Source organism: Lepeophtheirus salmonis, chromosome 8, assembly GCF_016086655.4.
Source record: "Lepeophtheirus salmonis chromosome 8, UVic_Lsal_1.4, whole genome shotgun sequence".
Lineage (NCBI taxonomy): Eukaryota > Metazoa > Arthropoda > Copepoda > Siphonostomatoida > Caligidae > Lepeophtheirus > Lepeophtheirus salmonis.
Window position 1 is genome coordinate 33,535,486 of NC_052138.2, and position 26,542 is coordinate 33,562,027.

The window sequence follows — 26,542 nt, forward strand, 5'->3', positions numbered from 1 at the left end:
GTCTTTCTCCTCCGTATCAATCGAATATATATTTATATTTCACGGTGAATTATTACATGTACTTATAGATAAAATATGATTCTATTATTTTATAGCACATTATCTTACTTCATAGACCTTTCAAGCACATCTCCAACATCCCTCTCACCCAAAAATCCATTTGGAAGCTATGACTATGAACAATATGGATTTGATTATGGACAGTTTAGTGAGGAAAACTTTTTCAATGGTTCAATTGTACATTCTCAAGTTTTATTTGCAGATACCACGAAAGGAAAGACGCATAATAAATGTAGTAAGGATAAAGCCTGTCCTCCGGGATGGAACTCTACATCTTTAGGGTGCTTATATTTAGAAACCAGGTATTGTACGTTTGGGAGACAAGAAAAATATAAACAAGGCTGTAATTGGTTTCAAGCTCGATTGGCTTGTGACAAAATCAATGCGTCTTTAGTCGAAATAACGAGTGAGGAGGGCCATGAAGAAGTATTGAAGATTATTGAGCATAAGGTGAGGAAAGATTTATTATGATATTAAGTGCAATACAAAACTACAATAACAAATATACTTTATATGGCCACTCAACACAAAAGCATGCACGAATGATTTTTCTTAAAATTGAGTGTCAATTACTTCAACCAATTATTACACTATACAACAAAATGAAGGTCTTGGAGTGCCGCAGGCCGAAACACAAAACTATCATTGTTATTTAACCCGTAGAACACGAAAATGACAATGCAAACTTTCAACCTTGATAGCTTTGGTCTTTAAAGCCTCTTTTTAAAATCCAGATTTTAGTGTATAACTATGATTCAGTGCTATATTTTCACATGAAGGAACTAAAAAGATGAAAATCAAAGTAAAATCCACATCGATACAAATTAGTATTCACCCACTTATTAATTACATAGTTAGCTATAAACTCATAAGGGATTCAATTTTTCCGCCCGGAATATTATTGTAATTAATATTCAACTTAACCAACTTATTTTATTAATTTCCTAATCAATATTAAGAACTAAATTGACCAAAAAGGAATCAAAATCATCCTTTTTTAAAGGCATTTAAAAAAATTGAAGTGTAAGGACTATTTTATAGCTTCAGCTATGATAACAAGCACTTGAAGAAAAAATATAATTCAATATACTATACAAGATATTAGCTTCAAAGTAAGGTCCTTCAGTTTACTCGATGTTTTGGTGGTTATATACATTTTTTATTATTTGTAATCCATATAAAGTAATAGATAATTCATTTTTTAAATGCTGAAATGTTTTATTAATTTTTTATTTACTTTGATTTTCATCTATATTGTTCTTTATGTCGATATATGGCACTAAATCATAGTTGTACCTTAAAAACTTGATTTAAAAAAAGGTTTTAAAGGTCCTTTTCGTGTTCTACTTTTTAAATAACATTAATGAATGTGGGGTTAGCCTAGGAGAGGGGGGGGGGATGCTGTTGTATGGTGTTATCATTAATTTCTATGAACAAATTGTTCTAATGAACCCTTTGGAGGTGCTTCAACACTTCATATTTAATTATAAATCCAGTCATTTTAGTAAGATACTAACTATGTACATGCATTTTTCAGCTTTGACAAGTTATACTCAGCGTATATATATGTGGCCTGTCAACACAAAAACAATTTAGAATGATTGTTCTTACAATTGAGTGTGGATTATATTTATATTCTTCAACAAATTTTCATTAATTTCTACAATTTTTTTTACTTATTTACCCTTTTGAGGCGCTCCAAATTACACTTAAACTTGTTAAAATTGATTATCACAATAAAAGATTGTAAAATTAATAGATTTTATGTGGAACAACGTAGCTTAATGGAAAATACGTTTGGGAAATATTATTTTCTTTAACTCAATAAAAATAGATTCGCATCTCAGTCGTTTATGCTGATGCACCATAAATTAAAGATGAATGAATTCAAAGCTGTGTTTTGTTGTATTCAAATATCATAAGAAATTAAAGCCTTATTCAACTCTAATATAATATGAAATTAGAGTACCGAGTGGTCCATAAAAGTATAAACACTTTGATTTTTAGACTTTAACAAGATATAATTTATAAATTAACAATACAATTTCAACCAAATTAATACTATAAATAGATGTGTGTCTGAGCTCTCTTAGTCATTAATTCAGCCGCCCTTAGTGGCAATGATAGGTTCCAGGGGGTAGTTGAAGGCCTAGCACCCGCTGCGGATGTAGTTCTCTGTCATGGTATCCCAGTGCTGGCTGCCCAAGGCATTGAGGGGCTCGGTGTTTGGATGACGGACACTGCAAGCCTTCCCCTCAACATGCATCCAAAAAGTAGAGTGAAGGGGGTTTGCATCAGGGCTGTAGGGGCGCCAAAACTCAACAGTGTCAAAAAAGGGTTCCAAAGAATCTGGCAATAGAGGATATGGGTATCTTTCATTGCTGGTGTCAAAAGTGGCATCTCCAGCCTGATCAAGCTCTTTCCAACTAGCTTTTTGATAACTCTCTGAACAATCTGGTGTGAAAGACCGATATCTCTTGGATGGGCCCCCATGGACTTGATGGGATTAGCCTGGGCTGTTTTCTTTAATTCTTCCGGGTCCTGTTTGGCCTTTTTGACAGAGTCCTTCTTCGTCTACAATGTTTCGGACTTGTCAGACGGGGGTTTTGGAGATGCCAAACTGCTTGGATTCCAAGAATGGAAATTGGTTGACTAAGTTAAAGTGTCATTTTGTATTTAAGCTAGAGAGCTCAAGTTGGTTTTGTTTTCTAACTAATTGTTTATGCTTTAATAAATCGAAATATGAATTAATTTTAATCACTTAACGTTTATGAACTATTGAATTCGTAAGTGTTCAGGTTTGAATGTACCATACGTCCATAATTCCTAAAAGACGTATGAGGAGGCATACAAATAATATGTAACGTAAATATGGGAGGAAAAATAAAGAAAGGCATACATAATGTGTAGATTAAAAATAAGAGGTACTAGGTATTTGATCTCAAATACTATACATATGTCTTCCTTAACATATCCACCCTTAATAAAATTGATTGAAACCATATTAATCTACTCATTCAATTACTTTTATTAACAAAAAATACAAATAAATTTCCCCAAGAAATGTGATCCAGGCAAATATCCTAAAAACTGTCCCTTTTTTTTATTACCTTTATTTAATGGATGAACACACCCAACCAAGTAACACACAAACAGCAAATATGTTTGTATATGTTTAAACATTCATATGTGTGTATAATAAACCTACATGCATGGAACATTGTATTTTATTGGATCTGTTTATTTGCCCTAAAGAATTATACAACGCCTAAATCCACGTTATATTTTTCATATACAATATCTATATTAATTCCTTTGTGGATATATAATTAATTAAATTACACTTATTTTATGGAATACATAGGGGATCAAAGCTCGTTTCTATTGGTGGGTAGGACTTAGATTAGATGAATTCGAAGAGAAATTTGTTTGGGAGAATGGAAAGTCTCCACACTACATACCTTGGTGTAGTAAATATCCTCATAGCAAGTCAGGCAATGGTTGTGTGCGCATCAATCGACGAATTTCAAAGAAAAAGAAGAAAGCCTGTTGGCAAAATGTCAGCTGCCATAATTTGGGACTACCTTTGTGTATGATGGATACATGTTCACATTCATCCCATTTGGAAGAGAGTGAGAATGTATGTAGCTCCTAATTCACTCCTTATATATTTATAAAATATATGCAAAACAAAGCTGGTAAAAATGGGATTTTACCATTGACAAAACCTTTCCCAAAACTTTTGAGAGCTTTTAAATATTCGTTGACGTCTACATTTCGATTTCATTTGACGATGACCGATTTTGAGAGTTTTATGAAAATTTATACGGCCATTTTTGAGGAAATAGATATTTGAGGTTAAATTCACAATTTTTTATATTGGACAAAAAACAAAGTTCGAGCTATAATTAATTTACGATAACTCAAAATTTGAAGAATAATAAAAAAAATAAAGTTTAGTACTTAATTATTACTAATTGGTCTGAAAGTTTGAGTAAAAAGTATTGTAAATGAAATCGAAAGGATTTTTTGATGAATTAAGTTTGCTAGAACTACCCATAATCTGTCATAAATATTTTTTATGTTGTCACTCAAAAATGATTCTTTACTAAGAAAAAAAATTAAAAAAAAAATGCAGACCCTGTAAATGTACTGCGTATAACGCATATCGATCTGAATACTTCCATCATATAACTGCATAATTTTTGAATTAGCATAAATATAATTATATAATATAAAAATTTGAACTAATTTATGTATGTCCATTAGTAAAATAACGACTTTTTAATCATTTATCTCTATTCTTGAAAATTGATCCATTTATAATTTTATACTAACTTATCCTGATAAAATTATCAATTCAATATCAATGGTAATTAATAACACTTCTCTTAATAATAATTAACAGTTGGCAACAAGAAAAATACAGCCGACAAGCTACTATATGTTTTTTTTTTAAATTTTCCTTTCCCTTTTGACAATAGAGGTCCAAAGTGGATAAAAAACTTGTTTGAAATTTTTAATTTTTGAAGGGAGAAATTTTGTGAAGTACAAGAAAAATAAAATTATGTTACATTTTATAATCATTAATTTAAATCATTTTGAATCCATAAAAAAGGAAATCAAACTTCAATATGAATTTGATAAAAAAATAAAACCTATTTAAACTATTTAGATTTAAACTTAGGGCATGCACACAAATATGAAGGACAAAACAACATCCAAGATAACTATGAGTTCAATATCAACCAGTTCACATACACATTTTTCTTCTGAAATGTCCACTCAAGACTCAAGAGGTGAAGATAGTAGTGATACAAAAAGATTAATGGATGACAATGTCAGGAAAGAAAAAAATATCGATATTTTTTTTTCAACTTGTTCTCCAAATAAAGGCCATGTAACTATGTAGTTTAATATTTTGTCAAATACACTCTTCCAAATATAAATTACTTGTCTGAATTTTAGACCAATTCAAAATGTACAACTGATACGACAAATACAAGAGGCGTTACTGAGCTGAAAAAGCGTCGAAATTTTGAAGTAACAAGGTTTCATTTAAGACATAAGAGATTAGATGAAAAGAAAAAAGAAAGCTTGGCCGTGACATACTCTTCAAAGGGGAGTACACAATTAAAAAAGGATGACTATGGTCAATTTTTTAGTTACAATGATCTGAATCACAATTTCTATGAAGCACCCCAAGAAAAGAACTCTCCTATAATTCAAACAACCGCATTGCCAATAAATACATTCAACGAAAGATTGACTCTTCCTCCTGATTATGACGTCATTAATGCCCCTCCCTTAAATAATAACAAATTTTCCATAATGAGTAGTGATGTAAGAATGATGAAAATGGGTTCTATATCGACTAGCCCCTATGCACTTAATGAGTTCAAGGGCACTACTCCCAATTCCCAATCTGTTGATATTTCATTATATCCAGAGGATCATGGAATAATGGAAATCGTAAATAATCCAAAAGAATCAAAGTTTCAAGAAAACTCTATTCATATTATATCTGCATCAAGGGATGTGTCTAAGAATACAAAAATAGAATTGGACCAAAATTCATCAAATGGTTACAAAGAATCATTTGAGGAATACGATTCAGGTGAGCCTGATGGCAATTCACAAACTCAAGACTCCAAGGAGAATGGAAGTAATAATGAATCATATGATTATCCTAGCGGTAGCTTAGGAAGGGATCCATCACACCATAGATATCCTGGCGATGAATCAGATTCATCTGATGATCGAAAAACCAAATATTTCAGTACTTCAAAAGAGTCTTCGAAGGAATATGTAGACCCGTATCCTTCAGATACAAAACTTCAATCTCATGTTGAAGACTTCCCTCGTCAATCAACATGGGGACATGTCCAAAATTTATTGTTAAACAGCTTGCCAGAAGGATTGGATCATACACCCCCTATTAAAAGAATAGATAGTTATGAACAATTCACATCACCAATACCTTACACATATGGTTTACTTTTGTCCAACAGGACAAATATTTACAGCTCTCACTCAGAAAAATATTTCCTTAAGACAACTTCTCCATACACCTTTGGAGAGCAATCACATTCAAGCTATCACCACAATGGTCATAACTATTATCCACACAGCAAATTCCCTAATATTCCTTCTTATTCTACCCCAACATATGATTCAATGCACCATGGTAATTTCCCTGGATCAGGAGACTCAAGGTACCAGCTAACACCTTTCACTCCGTTCTACTCTTCTCGAGGAACACCAAATTCTTATTTTGATCATTCTAAGGCTCATGTTAAATACTATCCGTCCACTACTGTGCACATTACCCAAGTATTAAGACCAAGCTATCATATTCCAACTAACACTCATGGACCTAATCCTAAGATAACTATGGGATATGGATATGAGCAATATTTAACCCATACAAACGCATATGTTACAAAATCAAATCCCAATTTAAATCCTCGATATCAAGATGAGCCCTATGAATCTTCTGGAAAAGCAACATATTATCCACTATTGGCAAACTCTTATATTGAATCTGAAAGAGAGACTCAATCCTATCCGGTATCAACCAATAGATATGGTCATGGCAAAAATGTATATCATCCTGATAGAATAACTAACAATGATAACTCACACCATGCTACAAATTCATATTCAAAATCCCTACCATACACTGAGTCCTATAGGCACACAGAAGCTCCATATCCAGCCCCATCAAGCACTTACTTTCAAAATGATAAAATAACTGCACCATACGAACAGCTGTACACCCCTGGCTATTACCCACATGGAAAATACAATACCAAAGCACCAAATAATATACATCCAGACAATATTCAGGCATATCCAACTAAAAATGCTTTGTATTACACATCTCCTCTCTACGAAGGAGTACTACCTCAAAGCAGCCCATACTATTATTCAAGTACGCCTGGCTCAAATCCCCATTATCAACGCCTTGGACACCATTCAACAACGACGATCTCTTATCAGAGAGTATCTTTTAAAAGTAAGATACATAAAGATAATCTGCATTAAGCTTTATAATTTGCCTACTGATAGGTAATTCACAAAAATGTGAGGGCTCTGATGGACGGTTTTATGAAGAAGGAACTTATATCTACAAAAGATGTAATAAAATCAAATGCATTTGTGGACATTTATCAAAAGATAAATGTATAATGAAGCCCATTTCGTACAAAAAATGCTCCATAGGTAAGTATTTGTCATTTTGCAAAAAAAAAAAAAAGCAGCTTTTGAAAAATTGCATTAATTTTTTACACCATCACGACCAAGTGTTGAAAAAAAATCTACACTCTACGTATACAATATATATTTATTTAAAGCTTTTATTATGACAATAGAGAACGCCTAAGGAAATAAGTAAAAATAAAGAATGAAATAAGTAATTTGTGAGGGCAAGAACGATTGAGATATTGAACAGATGCTCCTAATATTTTTTATTCCTTATATTTGTTTTTATTATATTGTATATTTATATTCATTTTATACCATTCAAATGCCTATAAAAATAACGTGAAACTATAGTGGAAGGTAAAGGACTCCAGTGCTTTCTTTGTATCCCTCTTCCTCTTCCACGCACACACTCATAAAAGTGATAACTCTTGTTTCTAAGTAGGTAAAAATATATTCTCTTATACAAGTTCTTGGGTTCAACACTACAAACAAATCCCGAAATTTGTACTACAAAAATAATCCCTTTTTTTGACGTTTTTCCGTGTTGTCATTTTGAAAAACAAATTTTACTAGGGAAAAGCCCAGTCTTTTTTTTTGGAAATATATTCAATTTGTAATAACAATATATAGAAGTGTAGAAAATATGATCTAAAACACGTGAAATATTTTAATTATTTGTAATATGAGCAGTGTTTTTATTTTACACAACTATTATTATTATAAATTAAAAAAGTATGACAATGAAAGATCCTCGTGCTCTGTTGTAATTGCAGCCTGAACTTCTTTTTTATTTTCTCGAGTTGTTGTTATCATTATTCTTGAAGAGAGAAGAATCAGTATGAAGTAATTAATAGTGCGTGAACAACGAAGAGTAACCTGAGGATTCACTATAAGCAGGGATGTAACAATTGATTGAATTGTTGTAAATAAAAAGCATAGTATATGTTGGCAATATCGATACTTCAAATTGGTTGGGTTAACATATCCTTTTTCTATCTTTAATATGAATGCAGGTTGGAGAAAAACTTTTCCCTTTGCAGGTCACATTTACAGTTATTCTTGTAAAAATATAACATTGGAAAATGACACGGTTTATTTTACTTGGAGATAAACATTATTTTTTGTATTTTCCACAGCTGTTATCGTCATTATTTTTCCCTAGAAGAGAGAAAAGCTAAGGATAAAATATTCAGTAGTATATGAAGGCTAAAGAGTAAAACAGAAGATTTGTTTCGGAGTCATAAGTGTAAGTCGATGATAGACTCAGAGTAGAGTTGAGGATCAACATCAAAGTAATTCCTGCTCCCCTTGTTTTAATAGATAAGGAGTGAAAATTGGTGTTTATTTCCTTTCTCTCACGTACGTTTGCAGCTGATCTAATAAAATGTCATAACAGCTAAGCTGATCTCCTCCCAAACATTCTACAAATTGTCAGGGTGTCCAAGTTCATTTTTTCGTGTAAGCCCTTGTTGTACTCAGATAAGAATTGAGGAAGTAGATTTTGCCCATGTTCTTCAAAGGTACAGAGTTAACTTTGTATATATTTATTTCCTCTCATAGCGCTGCTTACAGCTGATCTAATAGAACACCATGACAGCCGAGATGCTCTTCTCTAAAACATTCTTCAAATTGTCAAGGTGAACATTTTAAATTTCACTTTTTTTTAAGTATATATGCAAGTCATACTGTAACTGTAACTCTTTACATCATCAACTATGCATTTGCTAATTTGACCTAGGGATGACGTCAGTGAAACTACTTTATCTATATTCCACAACAGCAACAATAGTTGTATATAAATAATGTATATGATCCTCCACAATAATAGGTTCCTAATCAACAACAAAATGAATTGATTTATTCACTCTCTTTGATGCTATATCCTAAGGTTTTACTTATGGATAAATTGTGTGGAAACCATGAGGCTCAATTTATCATGGTAATGATGTTCGAAAAGCTAGAAAAGAGTTCATTACAGATCATTAAGCAGCACTCTTAGTGTTTTTTTATATACTACATATGTACATACTTATATATACATAGTATAGATGAAAAAGTAAAAATAATAAAAACTTTTAAGGACTATGAAAATGAATCAAATATTGAAAGTGAATGAAGCAGAAGTAAGATAAGAAAAAAAAAAAAAAAAAATAGATAGAGATTGGGGTATTTTTGAAATGATTTTTGGGTTTTTTCCCCCTTAATGCTCTCTCTTTTGTATTACTATTTTTAGAATTATCAAACAGCAAATCAGATATTCTACAAATCCCAGTAAAGTAGTTGTATTATTCTTTATGATCCATTTTGTAACGTTAAATACTTCATATAATACTAGGGTAGTCTCAATAGTTTTCGACCTAACAAAGATACCAGACAATGCTGGAACTCCTGTTAGTAACTTAATATCGTTCATAAACAATTATGATTTTTTTTCTTAAGTATTTCTAGAGCATTTTTGGAACAATTCGCCGAAGGATAATTCTTCGAAAAACGTCGACATTGATTACCTAAAATTAAATAATTTACTCAAGAGTTATATAATATCTTTTTTATTCATATTACATAAATTATTAAGTGCTATTTTATTAAGTATTATTTTTTATTAATTATACTTATTTATTATTAATAAAACACAATTCGAATCATACTGCTACTAAATCAATTTTTCAGATAAGTGGCAGAAAAAAACAAGCTATTTGAGAGGGATAATTGTTTTATGGTAGACTGTAATCTTGATTGTGTTTTCGAACACTCATTAATTTACCTTCCCAAATGAAATGGCAAATATTATTTTATTTTTAAATACATTGATAAGGCTAAGAGGGTAGTAAACATATTTACCATAAATTATATTAAAATATCTGAATAATACTTTTCAGCAAAGTCCCTGACCGGGAAATGTCAATTCGACGGATTGTCCTTTAGGCAAATTAGAAAATACTTAGGATTGCAAATTATAAGCAGTTTGGCTATGTAAAAAAAGAGACTCTAAAAAGGTGCATGATATCCTTGGCAATTTGAAAAATGATTAAAAAGAGAGCGGCTTAGTTGTTATGACGTTTGATTAAATTATTAAAATTGTGTTGGCCAGTGTTATCTGTGAGTAGCTGTGAGATGAATGAAATAAACACAAGTAGTCCCACTCAGTATCAAACAAAATTATAGGTAGGAATTATTGGTTACACTTTATACCAAGATACTCTTTCCTCAAGAATGAAACCATAATGATAACCGCTTTAGAAAATATGAAATACTCTTCATATTGCCAACAACAAAAAACTCGGACAATAAAAAATGCTTATAATTTAAAACCTTATCCCTTTTGTCCGTGGAAGTCAATGGCTCAATCTTGCACATGCTCCATGCTACTTTTTCTTTATGGTTCAATCTCGAGTCTAAGTTAAACATTTACGTCTATAAAATTAAAAAAATATATTAAAAATAAACTTTTTTAAAAAAAAGAAAATAAAAAGTTGTGGAGAAGGATGAAGACAGTTTTACCTTAAAAATTCTAATAAAAGAAAAAAACAAAAACTATTTTAATGGCTGAATCTTTTCAAGTGTTTTTTTTTAAAGCTTTCATTATTTTATATTATATTTACTTTTTAATATAAGTTTAATTGAGGAGAGGGCCGAGTGACTACAGCATATAAAGAAGGTTATTTTAATGAATATAAAAGACATAAGGGATATCCTCATTTTGAAAATATTCAATGGGATGTTGTTACTTTGAGCAAATGCAACTGAATAAATATTTATAAAAAATTTTATAGTCCCATAAAAACGTGAATTTTCTTGATTTTCAATCTTTACAAATAGTTAACCTCCATTTTTGAGGTGCTTTGTGACATTTATTTCAAAAAGTCTGCAATACAAAGGATTTCATGATGAATCATCTGCAGTGTTTGTTTCTTGCATTTTTCTCTCCAGTGTCTAAGATGATCACAGAAAGAGATAAAGAAATTAAGAAAGTGGCACTTCTTCATGCAGGGATGAGTGTGGCAGAGACAGGCGCAGCCGGAATGGCAGGTTCTTTGCACTAAGCACTGATGAGAACATGGGAGGATTCTTACCACCACCAACAAACCCACCAGAGTAATGTTGTCGTACTTTTTGGCATCTGACAGCTCCCCTCATCTTCTTCCCAACCGGGTACCTCCTCACTGAAGTTGACAAAATACACATCCTGAGGAAAAAGTCAATCCCAAGGTTGAAGAAAACTTTTCAAGGTCAAAATGTGGAACTACAGCAGGACGGGCCCCTGCACATACATCAAAAGTAGCGCAAAATCTTCTCGAGTATAACATGGACTTTTGGTACAAAGAGATGTGGCCCCCATACATAAATCCGTTGGATATATTGAGCTTAATGCCTATAAAATTCGTCATCCCAATATCGACACCTTGAGGCCCTCCGTTGACGAATGCTGGGGGACCATGGACATAGACTTAATATAGAATTGCTGCAATTCCTTCTTCAAGAGAAGACTAACAGTCTTCATTGAGGATAAGGAAGGTTACATTGTCTAAATAAGTTATTCACATTGTACCACAGGAGGTGAAAAGTTCCAGGCTACACACGTAGATTTCACTATTTTGTTTTAATTTACCTCATTTTAAGTTAGTACCAATGTTCAAAAGAAAGCTGTCAAAATTCAATGACAACTTGTTCTTTAGTCTGTGAGTTCTTGTATGACGCTACTATTGTTATTTCCAAATCAATCAATCAAAAACAGTTTCGTGTTTTAATTTTACACTTCTTCTCTATGGGAAAAAATATTTTTCAAGCTAAGTAATGCCTAGAAAAGCCATTATGAGGACTCGGTTTCATAAAGCGAATAATAATTTTTTAAAGAATTAAAAAAAAGACAATTTTGAACGAAAAGAAAAGTGTTTTTTTTTTTAAATATGAGACTTTTGAGCCCTTGTGTTATGGATATAATGTTTCAAATTGAATTAGTATTAGGTTTTATCTCCCTTGATTTATCAGGGTTATAAATTTTAGTGCTGTAGTCACAGCTTTGTTGTTGGGGGGGGAGGTGGACTCGTTGTTGTGACTATGGAATACTCATCAATAATAGCTCTATACATACTAATATAGAAACAATATAATTGAGTTACGACAATTTGGCTCTCACCCCACGAATTCATGATGTATAACAATGCTTTTCAAAAAATTTGATATAAGATAAATCATAACAGATTTCATTTTTATATATTTATCTGAATAATAATTTGTCATATTATATTATGAAACGACAGTTTTTTTCTATAATATCTTGCTATAATAGGCAATATACATATATCTATGTGTGCATTCTATATATAGGGACATAATGGATGCTATTTAGCTAATGGTTCCCTTTATGATACAAAAATACAAATAGTAGTATAATTATTCCTGGAAAAAATCTCTACATCATTTAAATATTACAAAAAATGAAGCGTGGAGTGACTATTTTTTTAAGACAATAGAAACTGAAAATTAACGTGATAACCATTACAATTTGAATAATGGTTTGGAGGAAAACAGTTTAGCTGTGATTATGTTCTATAAGATCGGCTGCGAGATGCTATAAAAGGAAGGAGATAAACACAGATCTTACTCCATATGTAGCAAGGACATATAGGCTAGAATTACTTCGATGTTGATTCTCCATTATACTCCGAACCCAACAAGGACTTACACTCAAAAATCTGCTGCAATCCTTAATATTACATTTCGACTTTTAAGCACTAGTGATTAACTAATACTTATATGCTCTCTCTTCAGGAATAGACGAAGTATACCAACAGCTTTGATAAAAACAAAAAAATTCAGGTAGCAACGACAAAATCCCGGGCCTGTCCCATTATATAATTATTTTCATCTATGATAATAATATAAAAATGTATTTTCTGAAATCCTTTGCTTCAAAGTCAAAAATTGTTTCTTTCATTAAAAGTAATTTAAGTAGATTGGATTATGAACGGATCTTTTTTGATAAAGCCTCTTTCAGTAGACATGGCTGTCTTCATGGTAGGATGAAAGTCAACTCTTTGATGTTCATCACAGGAACTTTTTCCAGGATTACAAATTTTGACTTCTTTGAAGAAGCCTAAATTTTGATAAGGAGACATCTTCTCGAACACATGCCCGTAGTAATAGTAGAATTACTTCAATGTCTTTAAATCAACCAACATTACTTTTAGGCTAAATAATTCACTAGTAAAATTGATCCAACGACTGATCTAGGGTTACCATGTTGATTTTAAGTTTATTTTTTTAACATGCTCAAAATAAACATGATTGTCATCACTTGACATAATTATTGAGTTCCATAGAACTCAATCAGAAGGATATCAATAATAATGAATATCTCTTCTAACTTCCTTCTTTGAATGTCTCACACAGGTGCTCCTCTGTCCACAATGTGGAGGTTCTTTGCATTAATACTTATATATTTTTTATTATTGCGGATAGCGGGATGTTCAAAAATTACTGAAAAATTGAAAATCAAAACCAATGGATCATTAGTGTGGCCCAAAAAAGGATCTCTTCATCTCATTTTGACTAACACCCAAACAATGTTGAGAATCCCTGTTATTTTGTATAAATTAATTATGTGTTGATGTTACTTATGAACTTAAAGCTATATTTTTTTGGCAGGATAAGTAACTTGTCATTCAACTGTTATCCATGTTAATTTTATGCAATATCCATCGTTTTATATTATATAATAGATTATGTATTTATATTTGAATTCCCAATTTTTAACATTCATGATCATGTATGACGTATTTAGTCACGTGATTTATTATGAGTTTGGTTTTTAGATGGATTGTCCTGCCTAACATATATATATATATATTTTTTTAATATTACACACATACATAGGTAATATCAACACTTATTTTATAATAGGAAAAATACATATTATTGACATACGATTTCCTTCAAAAGTTAAAAGAGGGTTTATTGTATCACAAATCAGAAAATGTCAATTACATTTTCAACTAGGTACTGTTTAATGGAGGGAATCCACGCGGACAAGTTGTCAATTTCAATACTCAATAAATTGTTTATATGTGTAGAGATAGAGTACTCGTTACAGAATAGTTGAAATATAATTTATCCTTCATACTTTAAACTGTCAAATATAGATAAATTGCATAAATATTTAAAGCTACATTATTATAGCTTTCCAAAATTCTCTTTTTTCGACCCCTGGTGTATCACAAGGTCCTGAACTAATCTTTTCTGACATGGAACTAGACTAATGATAAAATAGGAGAAATTATGATATTTCAAACTTTCCAACTTCTGTCCGGCCAATACGCAGGGTCCATTATTATAAATGTAAATCTTAAGCATTTAAGGGTGTGTTGAATTTTATTCAGGTATATATTCTTAAGGAGAGAACATCTAAGTATAAAGATTTGGAAGCCCAAAACTTGGATTAGCATTTAATTATGATTTAATCCTTGATATTTTTAATAACAATATTTCATTATGCAGCCAATACACAGCTACAATATAAGGAAATAAGTTTTGTTTTTATCCCATGTCTCTAAGTGTAAAAATGTTAGACTAACAACAAAAAAGGCTACACGTGAACGATATCCTCCTTACCAGTGTCAGAGGCAAGAAGGGTACCAAGATCGTTGGCATGCCCGTCTGGACTGCCTAAAATATAAAAAAGTATTGGAGAAGAATATATGCCGCACCTCTCATCCAAACTATGATTCACTCTGAAATGCTATCATGACAGCGCAGATACGCCATGGACACGACCTTCATCATCAAGAGCTGACAATCGGTTCGCTGTTGTGTAGAGGCTGTTATTGCTTGTAAAGGGAGACATATAGAATAAAAAATATTGCTAAATGTAGTATTTAAACAAATCACAAATTGGTTTTGATTTGTATTTTCTTAATTCCATCCAAATCATATTTTTCGTTCCTGCTACTGATAGTTTTAGATCCTTATTTTTTAAAGTGCATGAACACCGAATATTATTAGACCAACTAAGAGCAGAATTGAGGATAGACATGATAGTGTTGAATACTATCAACATGAGGAAATATATACAACCAAGTCCTTTGAATGTACTTGTCGAAGCAAAAGTTCAAACTGTTACTTTCATGAAAATAAATTTAAAAAGACTTGCTCCTTGTAAGACTCATCTTATGATGAAATCAAATATTTAATTAATGTATAACTAAATAATATGAATCGTTGGCTGTTTTTTGAATTGTTGGCAGTGCCGAGAAGGCTGCAAATAGGTTTGGCATCTCCATCTAGACTGCCTAAAACATCATGAAGTTCTTTACAGCTAAGAAGAACCTAAAATTCGTCAGAAACAATATGGCCGACTTCTAGCCTGTCTCCATGTGGCCCTCCTCTAGCCCTGACCTCAACCCCTTGGACTTTACAGTTTGAGGGTTTTGGAGAAAAATGTCTGCCGTAACTTTCATCTAAATTTTGATTCATTTTGATCTGACCTCATGCCAGTTTGGTATGCCCTGGAGATGGCCTTAATCTTCAAAAGCTGCCAATCTGGTCCGCGGTGTGTTGAGGCTGTTATTACTTCTGAAGATGAATATATTGAATATAGTCTCAAAATAATTTTGAATTGTCTTTTCTTGATACCATAAAAATCTCGTTTTTCGTGATTTATTCATGCGACTGCAAGTTTTGGGTCTTCATTCTGTACACCAAACAACCATTATATTTATATATAGACATATATAATTTAGGAAAGGATATTCTTAATATTAAGAAATTGCAATAAGATTCCTTTTACTTTGATAGGTTAATCATAAGCCCTGTTTTTATTTTTCTTATTAAATCGTTCAAATCCTAATAACCTCTACTTTTCCTGAGATAAAAACAAAACAAAAACTCAATTTGGTGTGTAAACAGAGTAATAAATTTTATCTTTTTTTTCTTCAATATAAAAGACCTACTTTTTTATCCTTGTAAATCTATGCTACGTTGTAAAGATGATTGAGGGTATATATGTTTATAGAAACAACAAACAATATAGATACTTCAAAACAAACAAAAAATCTTTAAATTTGAACATTTAAAAAAACTTTTTTTGATATTTATGTTTATGAGTTTTTGCATCATGGGAAAAACTAAAATAAAGGAATTTTTTTATTTAGCCTTTTTTTTAAAAGAATGGCAATTACATTTATGCTACAAATGGTAATGAATCCTCGGGATGGTCTTTATCCAGATGATTATATCATAAAAATACTTCTTTTCAAGTTTGATTTTTTTATCCTACTTCCCTTATTGGTCAGAGCCAACCTTCACTTTATGACTTTGTTTGTACCTCTAGTTTCTTCATTTCCTATCTCCCTTATATTAGTGGTGGGATGATCAATCAAAATCGGATAATCGGGTACTTTTTCTGGAATCGGCATCGAAAAAATCATGTTTAATTTTCAATTTTTAGGTATTAATAGTTATTACTGGTATTTAACTATTTATTACTTGATCTAGGAAAGTTCGCCTTTGGGAAATTTGTATTGGGAAAGTTTGCCGTGGGATTACTCGCCCTGGGAAAATTTGACTAAGAAAAAGCTCTCCTGGTAGAAGAAACGCCTTCCTTTATTTAAGGTAAATATTGTTTACATTAAATAAAGGAAAGCGATTTATTTTACCCGTATCAATTGTAATTCTTAGAAATTTTGAGGAAAATGATATTTTAAACTATTATTTAAAATGTTGAAGAATCGGTATCAGGAATTATCAATAGAATCATCCCATCACCAATTATTATATTTACAGTGTGCGTGAGCTAAATTGTTACAATTTACCAAAAAACCTTACAAAACACAAAACTTGTGAAAAATAAGTCGAACAACTTTATTACATTTTAAAAATTAGTAAACCTAGCTATTAACTAAATTTATATTCAAAATTTGTTCCTCAAGCAGGAACCATAGCCTTCACATGAGGGTTGAAAGTCTTGCAAGCTTTGAAAACATTCACTCTCCACAGAAGCTCTGACGTTGACTACATTCATATGCGGAGAAGCAGAGGCCTTACCCTCCAGGGAGCTCCATATTAGATAGTCCATATTGCCCAGAAATCCTGGAGATTTCTCCAATAGCTACTTTTGGGTATACTTGCTGGTGTGGGTAGGGCACCATGCTGTTGCCCAGAAGATCCCAATATAATTCGAATCAATCTAGGGACGCCACAATATCTACAATCCTCTTTTTGCTCACTTAAGTGGGAGCAAGATCCACCATCCTTTGCCTTTTGGCCTCAGGCATCATTGTCCTCGGTTCGATTTTAATTTTGTTTTGTTGGGAGAGGTTGGGAGAGTCACAGCATGAAATTACTACAAAAAAAAAATTCCGTAAAACATCTGGGATATCAGATTACATATATATTCTAGAGCGTAACAATTTTACTTGTGCACTGTATAGAATATTTTCTATTATTTTACTGGATCGGCCCACATGAGTTCAAATGGTCTTGAAGTTTCTCCAGTTCCTAACTGAGCTTTATATACTTGCCCTAGGAATTGAAATATGTATTAACCAGTGCTCAAGTCCAGACATGTCTCTTTTTTGATGGACCCCGGATGGATACTCATGACTCAAACTTGACTGAGAAAATATGGACTCGACTTCAGTTTTGTTATAAACAATATTATTCAGCAAACATGCAAAAGGAAATATTTAGTGAAAAAGTTACTCTATGGTTTCAGAGTAAACCACTCAACCCAACTCTTACATTTGTGGACTTTTTGAACAACCCATGACACAATTCAAATTTATGGGGAACTTCAAATGTGGTTATTTCTAAATTGTTACTTACAAGTAAATTTCCTCAACAAAGATGCAAATTTGTATAATCTTTCTATCTATTTTTCATTTCTTTTCTTTTTTTTGAATTTGTTTGAAGAACGTCGTCTAGTCTAACTATTTTGTTGATTTGTAAACGTAATTTTGTCTACAAAATGAGTTCAAGCAAGTAGTATTATCCATATAAATAATTATACATAGGTATTGGTGGAATTGGCATTAATGAGCCGATTCCGATGCATCGGTACACACCTAATATAAACACAAAAACTTGCATATAATACCCATGAGACAAATGAACTCATTAAAAGCTTATACACCTATCTACAAAAACTTAAAACTTATTTTAGAATAAATGTAGTAAAATAAGTTTCCATATTTACAAAGAATAGAAGCCTAACTAATTCACACTCCAAAAACTAATTTCAATGTTACATCTCCAATAAGTAATTAGCTATCAACAGGAAACGAAGAAGTAATTCATTATAGAGCAATTTTTATATTCTGTCGGATATGTATTGCTTAATTCATATATATTTAATCCCCGTTGTTATGAATTATGCCTTGCTAAGGAAGCCACTTCCTTAATAATACTCGTATTTTCCAATGAAGGCATAACACGATGCGTATGAGTAAGTACGGATCCAATTTGTGTTGTTTTGGTCCTTATTGGGATGGGGGACCGTGGCCCAGTCAAGTCCCACTTGTTGATCCTTGAAAAAGGAAAAGTTGTTCCTCGTGACGTTATGGAGGTTTTTCTCTCTTTTATTTAGTTATTCCGTATTACAATGGAATAAATTATCTAGCCAAGTAAAAATTATGTTCCTTTTTATGGCATTTTCATAAAAATGCGAATATTTTTTGCAAGATATTTGTAATTCTCTCATTACATATCTTATTTGAATTAACAAACCATCGACATTTGTAGGAAAAATACCAAGGACCGACATTTTAGGACCGGTACCGAGAAAAACAGTCCTAAGGATTGGTCCTGAACTGTCAGTTCTTAGGCTGGACCAGGCCGAATAAATAAGGCCCGATACAAGACTACAAGGGTGCATGAGCTCATGAATGACAGAAAATACCACTTTTGAATAGAAGAATAGAAGATCGTCAATGGAGGAATTAATTCTTGCTTACATACTACGTTTTTGATAGATAGACAGTGGGAGTTATGTGTATTTTCTTCCTCTCTCAGCTGCTCGTCGTTAATCTAATAAAACGTCATGACAGCTAAGCTGCTATCCTATAAAACATTTTTTAAATTGTGTAGGTAACAATATATATTTACAATTTCTTTAAATATTCCTTTTATTTGTCAGATGGAGTTGCACTGATTAAATATACATAAAGTATATGGAACTTTCTAGGAACGATCGGGGGCACGAACCTACGCATATTAAGTTCAGGAGAAAGTGCCTTTTCCATTGAGCAACGTCGTTCCAATATTCCAAAGGATTGATAAGACCAGTCCGAATAAATAAGTATTGACACAACACTAGGTCCCTTAGATCCAGGCGTTGCACTTAATTGTCTGGTAGTTAAAAGTTTAAGAAAATAATGTAAAAAATCCGTTCCTTTCCTAATCAAGATTAATGTTTTCATAGAATGATATGAGTTTTTTTTTGTAGCTTTATCATTTAAGTCTTTATTTCCCTAAATATATATACATATATTCTAGTTTCTCTGATTCTTAATACTATTACTTTTTCCATTTCTCATGTTGCTTTTAATTGGAAGTGAAAGTTCAGAAAAAGTTTCTCAAGTTTTCTACAAAATTTACCCATAACAACAAAAATCAAACTTATGAGATAACTATAAACATAGGAGATATTGATATTATATTTCCCATACTCTATAGAGAGTTACATTTTAATGACGGACAGTACATAGGTATAAATATGAGTAAAATCATTTATTTTCTTTTTAAAAACCTCACGCTTATTGATATATTATCCTATTAACATAATGTCTTTGTTTACATTGAGTCTATGTACAAAATCCGATATTGCAAAAAAACAACAACAAAAAATAATAAATGAAGCTGTTGTAGACTATGTAAAAGATTAAATGGTCATAAATAAGCAATAGCCATTCTAATCATAAACCATAAAATAAAGTATGTTTCTAACTTTTATGTTGTTAATTGTAATCTAAAAAGTTATGAAATATTTTTTTTATATACAAGCATTTCCAATGCTTATAAGTTTATTGCAAGCTTGCAAATATTTAATGATATATTTATCCAATAACCAGGAAAAATATTGCATATTGTATACATACACTGTATTGTATTCTAATAGTTTATACCAAACTCAATACGAGCTATTTTACTCAAATAAAAAAAAAGGTATAATTATTGAATATCATAAATGATCAACACTTTTTATTTATGGTTATTTTCCATAATGTATAATCATCCATTGAATTATCATAATATCTGAAATAAGATAATATTGCAAATGTAGTCTGAAGAGGACACATTTTTTACAACGAGCGTGTGTTGCTAAAAATCACCGCGTCATATTCAAAACGAAAAAAAGGGAGTACATTTATAATAAAAACTAATGCACGTGGCTTTAAATGAGGTTTAGGAACGACTGTGTATAGATAAAACTCAGTGCCTCATATATATATATATATATATATTTAAAATGGGAGTAGCCATAATTAAGTTGTTAATCCTTAGCATTTTTTAGTTTTGTTGTTGGTGCCAACCTGAACTCTTGATCATTTTTATTTTATTTTTGATGGGATACATCTAAGTATTGAGTAATTACGTGTTGCAGGAGTAATACTGAGGATTTGTTTAGGAGTTATCTTTTATATTAATAAAGCGAATCTATATTATTAAAACAAAGTTCGTCTACGCTTAATAAAAATGATTAATGGTGTGTACTATAGCTAATAGAATAAATATCCTAAAAATTACAAATACAACGTCAACTTGAGTTTTTTTTTTGTGTGTAATAGCTTAAAAAATAACTCCATCGAATGCCGGGCACAACTGTTGGATATATATTTTATAAAATAAAGTTTTTTGAACAAACTTAATAGGGATATTCGATAAGGCAGAATTTTATTTTAGAGTGGAATTTTTTTGTCAGTCCCTTGAGATCAGGCTTAAGATAGGTCAACTGTATAGTGTACATATATAGATATTAAACTTAAATGACAAATTCTTCCCTATTAAAAATATATTAATAAGGAAATATCATCTTACTGCTTTAAAAATGAAAAAAATAAGTAGTATAAATTGGAGTAAGGTCTTTTTTGCTCATAAAATTTGATGCATGTATGCTACGTCAGGACTCGATGATTTCGTTGACGTTATTATTAATTACAAGCAGGTAGAAGTCTGAATTGTCCAGAGTTATTAGGTATCTTTGAACAGAAAAACTTTGCCTAAAAAATATAGAAGATAAATACCAAAGAAATGTTCACCGTTTTAATCATGAGCACACTCACACGTAGTTGACCAATTCATAGATGATATATCTTATCTCCTCATGAATGAAATAATCATATTAATAGTTTGAAAAAACCTTGAGCTTGCCGTTAATATTGGTGTGCCAGTGAGTACTTAAGTTTCTATAGCGGTGCCCAGCTGAGCCCTATCTACACATGCTCGATACTAAAATCGACATGCAAAAACACCTGTAAGATTCAGTAAATATGACTACATTTTTTTTTCTTAGATCAAAAATATGAATTGGATATACACAAGGGAACACAATATATAGTTCATTTTGTATACACACTCGATGCTACAATCAAATCTATATTTGAAATTTAATTAATATGACTGCATAGATGAACATGATATATTTTTAAACATCCATACATGATTTTTTACTCGTTAGATGGCTCTTCAATTGAAACAATACTTTCTTTTAAAAGACTTTTTCACGATAAAAATGGAGATTTTTTTTTTCACAAACAGACTCAATTCTGTCAAATTACACCTACTCACTCAATACTCAAACTGTTTCTCATGGTCACATAATGATTTCCCTTAATTCACTTAATGGAACATCCTTTTTAGATTGAAGGGAGCAAGAGCTGATCTTATTATCAATACCCTGGAGTGAAATTTAGTTTTATTAAAAAGATTATTAAGTCTATTTACAAAGATTCAGGTTACAAAACTAAATCGTTTTATTTCTCATTTTTTGTTCTCTTCTGATGTGAGAACAAAGTTATTGAAACTATTTAATACCAAAACTAAATTTTTAATATTTTATATTATTCATGTTATACTCCAAAATAAAAAATAAAATAAAATGATTTAAAAATCTTAAGGAATTTCATAATTTATAATATTGGAATTATTGACTTTAGATCTGTATTTTATTTAGTTTTTAAAATAAATATTGTGATTTAATTATAAAAATACTTCAATAAGGTTAGTTATTGATTTATGTTTTTTATTTTCCTAGGATGCTACGTGGACGGAAGTCACTATCGACACAAGGAAATATATAAAACCAAGTGCTTTGAATGTCCTTGTATTTGTCGAAGTAAACACTCAAACTGTTACTTTTATGAAAATAAATGTAAAAAAACTTGCTCCTCTCAAGATGCATCTTATGATGAAATCAAACATTTAATACATGTTTAACTAAATTATGTGTATGGTTGCAATTTTTTTTTTTTTTTAATCGGTTATAAATAAAAATATAATGGTTGAAAAGTATAATGGTTTATTCGTTAGTGTTTCAACAAATAATAATGAGTGGGGACCCAAAACTTACGATTTAATCCCCCTTATTTTTAGTAACAAGGTTTTATTATACTAGCAAACGACAGTTGATACAAAAAATAAACAAGTTTTGTTCTTATCCCATGTCGGGGCAACAACAAAAAAGGAGACGCCTGAGCGTTCTCCTATGCACCGGTGTCAGGTCCTAGAAGATTGCAGAGACCGTTGGCATATTCATCCAGACTGCCTACAGCACCAAGAAGTCAATTACAGCCAAGAAGAACCAAAACTTATGCAGCACCTAATGGCTGACTTCTGGCTAGCCCCAATATGCCCCTCCTTCAGCCTTGAAGTCAACCCCCTAGATGTTACAGTTTCGAGCTTCTTAGAGAATATCTGTCGCACATCTAATCAAATTTGGATTATCTACGAGCTACTATCATGAAAGTGTGGTTCTCTACGGATACGACCGTCATCGTCAATAGCTGCAAATATGTTCAAGGCTGTTGTTGAAGGAGGATATATTGAATATAAAATATAGCCAAATATTGTATGTATATTTTACATATCCCAAATTGTTTTTTCTTGATTTCATAGAAGTTATGTTTTCCCACCCTGTACATATCCAGTGAAAGAAGGGGGAGAGGGGGGGGGGGGAGTAACATTGATAAATTTGAGGAATAAAATATGAAATTCTTTATTTTTGCACTCAAATTGGCATCACATGTTGAAACTTTTTGTATAGACAATATATTAGAGTATTATGAGTACAATGTGGGCTTTTCTTTGAAGATATCCATCAAAAAATTTTGTTTTCTCTCAAAACAAAATGATGGATGAGTTAAGAAAATACAGCAAAAAGTAAAGGTACAAATATAAAAAGTGGGTTTAATAATATTAGTGCGATAACATAAAAATAATCTTGAACATAAATCAAGAAAAGCCCAATCTATTTTTATCACTTAATATATCAATACATCTCAATATTTCATAAACATGTTTGAGTCAATTATAGGGATTGTATTCAAATTTATGGGAAGAGTTAAGAGACCCAGGAATTAGAAGCTATAGACTAGACTCTTGATTTGATTTAAGAGACTTATATTGAGCCTTTTTTTAGATAAAATCTATCCATTTATAATTCTTTCATTATGACAATAATTTTGGCTACTTCTAGTGCAGTTTACAGCACTTTTAAAGAATTAATCTGTCAATTTATTGATTTGAAATTCCGGGGGAGTGTTGATTGATAATATTTAAACGGGTTTCTTTATAATCTTTTTATTAAAATGTATCATTTTCTCATTCTTTCATTGTGATAGTTTATTTTAGTTACTTTACATACAATAAACTTCATATAAACACTCGATTTACAGAAAAATCATTCAAGCTTGCTTTTGGTTTGACCGTTATCAGAATTACGTTTTTTTTGTAGCTTCCTGATTACATTTATTAAACCTTAATTAAAGATAATGTATGAAGGAATTACATCTTTTAGAGACTATATGTAATATATTTTTGTGTTAATTTCTGGACTTTATCAAAATACATTCCAAATTCAAACGAAACATTTTAGTTAATGCGTGATTTTTTTTTCTCGGTCTATAACGTTTTTTTTGCTACTATTAATAACACAATTACAGTGTTACTTAATATAAGAGATAAAGGATATATTCAATTTGTGTCATAATTAAAAAAAATAACTGAAATAGTTTAATGATATCGGGTATTATAGAATGGATATTTATATTATAGTCATACTAATGATCAAGAAAATATCAATCCTAATCTCAATCAACTCTCAAAGAGACTTTAAATCTCAAGGAGTTAATATATTCTTTTTTATTTTTAAATAAGTATTATATTCAAATTTTTCAAAACACCTGTCGTCGTTGGTAAATGTAAAATATGTATCAATTCGAAAGCAAGGTTACATAAATCAAGTCTATACATACATGATGTGAACTTTATTGTATTTTCAAACCTTTCCTCGAAAAAAAAACAACTATAGGAATATTATCCATTTCGTTTTAAAAAGTTATTCACTGCTTTACCCCTATTTAAGTTTAATCAATCTAACTTCATCACACTAAGTTTAAGGGACAAATGTTGGAGAAAAATCGGAATCTCACATTAAAAAAAAAAAATACATTTTTCTGTTAGTAGGATAACGCTGAAAATAAATTTAACTTTGTAGGCTGAACAAATTCGTTACATTAAAAAAATATTCTGGACCGTTCTTAAAGAAAGATTTGGTCTGAATCGGTCTTTAAAAAAATCAGTCTGCATCAATTTCATTTAAAATTTGGTATATACCGATTTTATACATGAATGGTTGATGACGTCATGTTTGTTTCAAAATTGAGAAAATCGACTTAAAACGTCGCTTAAAGTTAAATATGCCGAGTCAGTCATATTTGTACAACTCATAAACCATGATATAAAATAAAATCGAAGCATTGATTGAGACAGAAGAAAGTCTGTCTAAACCCGAACATTTGGAACGACAAAAACGGTCTCAGATTTGTAGACGATTCAGCTTTGGCCTACAGTGTGAGATAGGGGTCTGTATCGAAATATTCGTCTAGATAATATCGCTAAAAACTGAACCGAACTGACAAAAAAAAAATCGTTCTGTGACTAAGTATCAACACTAATGGTAACTTTTATATTTTGAAGAATGTTTTGGAGTTGAACAGCTTAGCTGTAATGGTGCTTAATTGGTTTAGCTACAGTCATATGTAAGAGAAAGGAAATAAACTCAAATCCCACTCCGTATCTAACAAGGAGATATACAAAAGTTACTACGATGTCAATCCTCAACACTGCGCTGAGTCCAACCCAACAAATCCTCCGTTTTACTTAATACTATGAATTAGCTCACACCTTTGTAGTAATTTTAAGCTTGGATGTTCTCTCCTCAAAAACTAAAGAATAATAACAACTTATGAGGAAAGAAAAAACACTATACAATGTGTTAATTCTCTCATATTAAAAGCTTTACAGGGAGTAAAAGTGTATGTATTTTGGGTATTTTAAAAATAATTGAAAATCAACATGGAAATCCTTATAACATAAAATGTATTGGAGTAGGCAGCTTAGTGACGAAGGGAGAGGAGGAAAATCAAATAGGGAAGAATGACTCTAAATTCGATCCTCAATTCTACTCTGAGTCAAACAAGGACTTACAATTATAACTCCACGACAAATCCTTAATGTTACTTTCTGCCTTTTAAGAGCACGCAGGAAGGTTCAATCAGGTTTTGAATATAATTGAATGTAGTAGAAAATAAAGTTTACTCCTTACAAAAAAAAAAAAAAATGACAGCAGTTTAGGATTAGAAAATTTACTCCTTAGTTGGCCAACTCCAAAAAAAAAATCGTCAAGTTAAATAATACATACTATTTTCATAACTTGTTATAAGTATAAGTACTTTTGAGACTTAAAATAAAATGGAGGATCGACATTGGAGCCTGTTTCCTTTTTTATTTCCTTCACTTCCACTCCGTCATTGTTGTTTCTAGTTGGTCTAAGTCAACCTTATGCCAGGTAAGTTGCTCTACTTTCAAACATTCTAAAAATGGTTGGAGTTAACATGATTTCTTGTTTGATTTTTATATGTTTCTACAAAGAAAAAATACTATGGACTTACACTCTCCTTTATATAATCTTGATAAGCCTATAGAGAAAAAAAAAAATCCCCATACATAATGAGATTGTTAAAAAACCATAGGAAATCATTATACTTTATTTAACATTCTCTTG

At 31.1% G+C, this 26,542-nt stretch overlaps 2 protein-coding genes and 1 long non-coding RNA gene across 3 annotated transcripts in view; 2 read left to right on the forward strand and 1 right to left on the reverse strand.

The window, feature by feature from the left end:
* Positions 1-26,542, reverse strand: part of LOC121123605 (cell adhesion molecule 2) — a 127,405-nt gene that overhangs the window by 10,828 nt on the left and 90,035 nt on the right. The gene's annotated exons all lie outside the window — the stretch shown is intronic.
* LOC121123106 (uncharacterized) lies at positions 15-22,770 on the forward strand. Its single transcript, XM_040718215.2, has 8 exons — positions 15-44; positions 96-208; positions 263-510; positions 3,425-3,700; positions 4,748-4,960; positions 5,029-7,078; positions 7,132-7,284; positions 22,514-22,770. Exons 4-8 carry the CDS (start codon positions 3,653-3,655, stop codon positions 22,693-22,695), a joined length of 2,646 nt encoding a protein of 881 aa, XP_040574149.1. The 5' UTR covers positions 15-44; positions 96-208; positions 263-510; positions 3,425-3,652; the 3' UTR covers positions 22,696-22,770.
* On the forward strand, positions 19,103-19,754 carry LOC139906114 (uncharacterized). The gene is made up of 2 exons (XR_011781390.1): positions 19,103-19,343; positions 19,397-19,754. It is a non-coding gene; the product is annotated as an uncharacterized lncRNA (long non-coding RNA).

Bases quoted from the DNA above. Each gene is read 5' to 3' on its own strand.
- LOC121123106 (XM_040718215.2), top strand. From the start codon at position 3,653: ATGATGGATACATGTTCACATTCATCCCATTTGGAAGAGAGTGAGAAT. The intron at 7,079-7,131 runs GTAAGATACATA...GCCTACTGATAG, and splicing joins TCAGAGAGTATCTTTTAAAA to GTAATTCACAAAAATGTGAG. The intron at 7,285-22,513 runs GTAAGTATTTGT...TTATTTTCCTAG, and splicing joins GTACAAAAAATGCTCCATAG to GATGCTACGTGGACGGAAGT.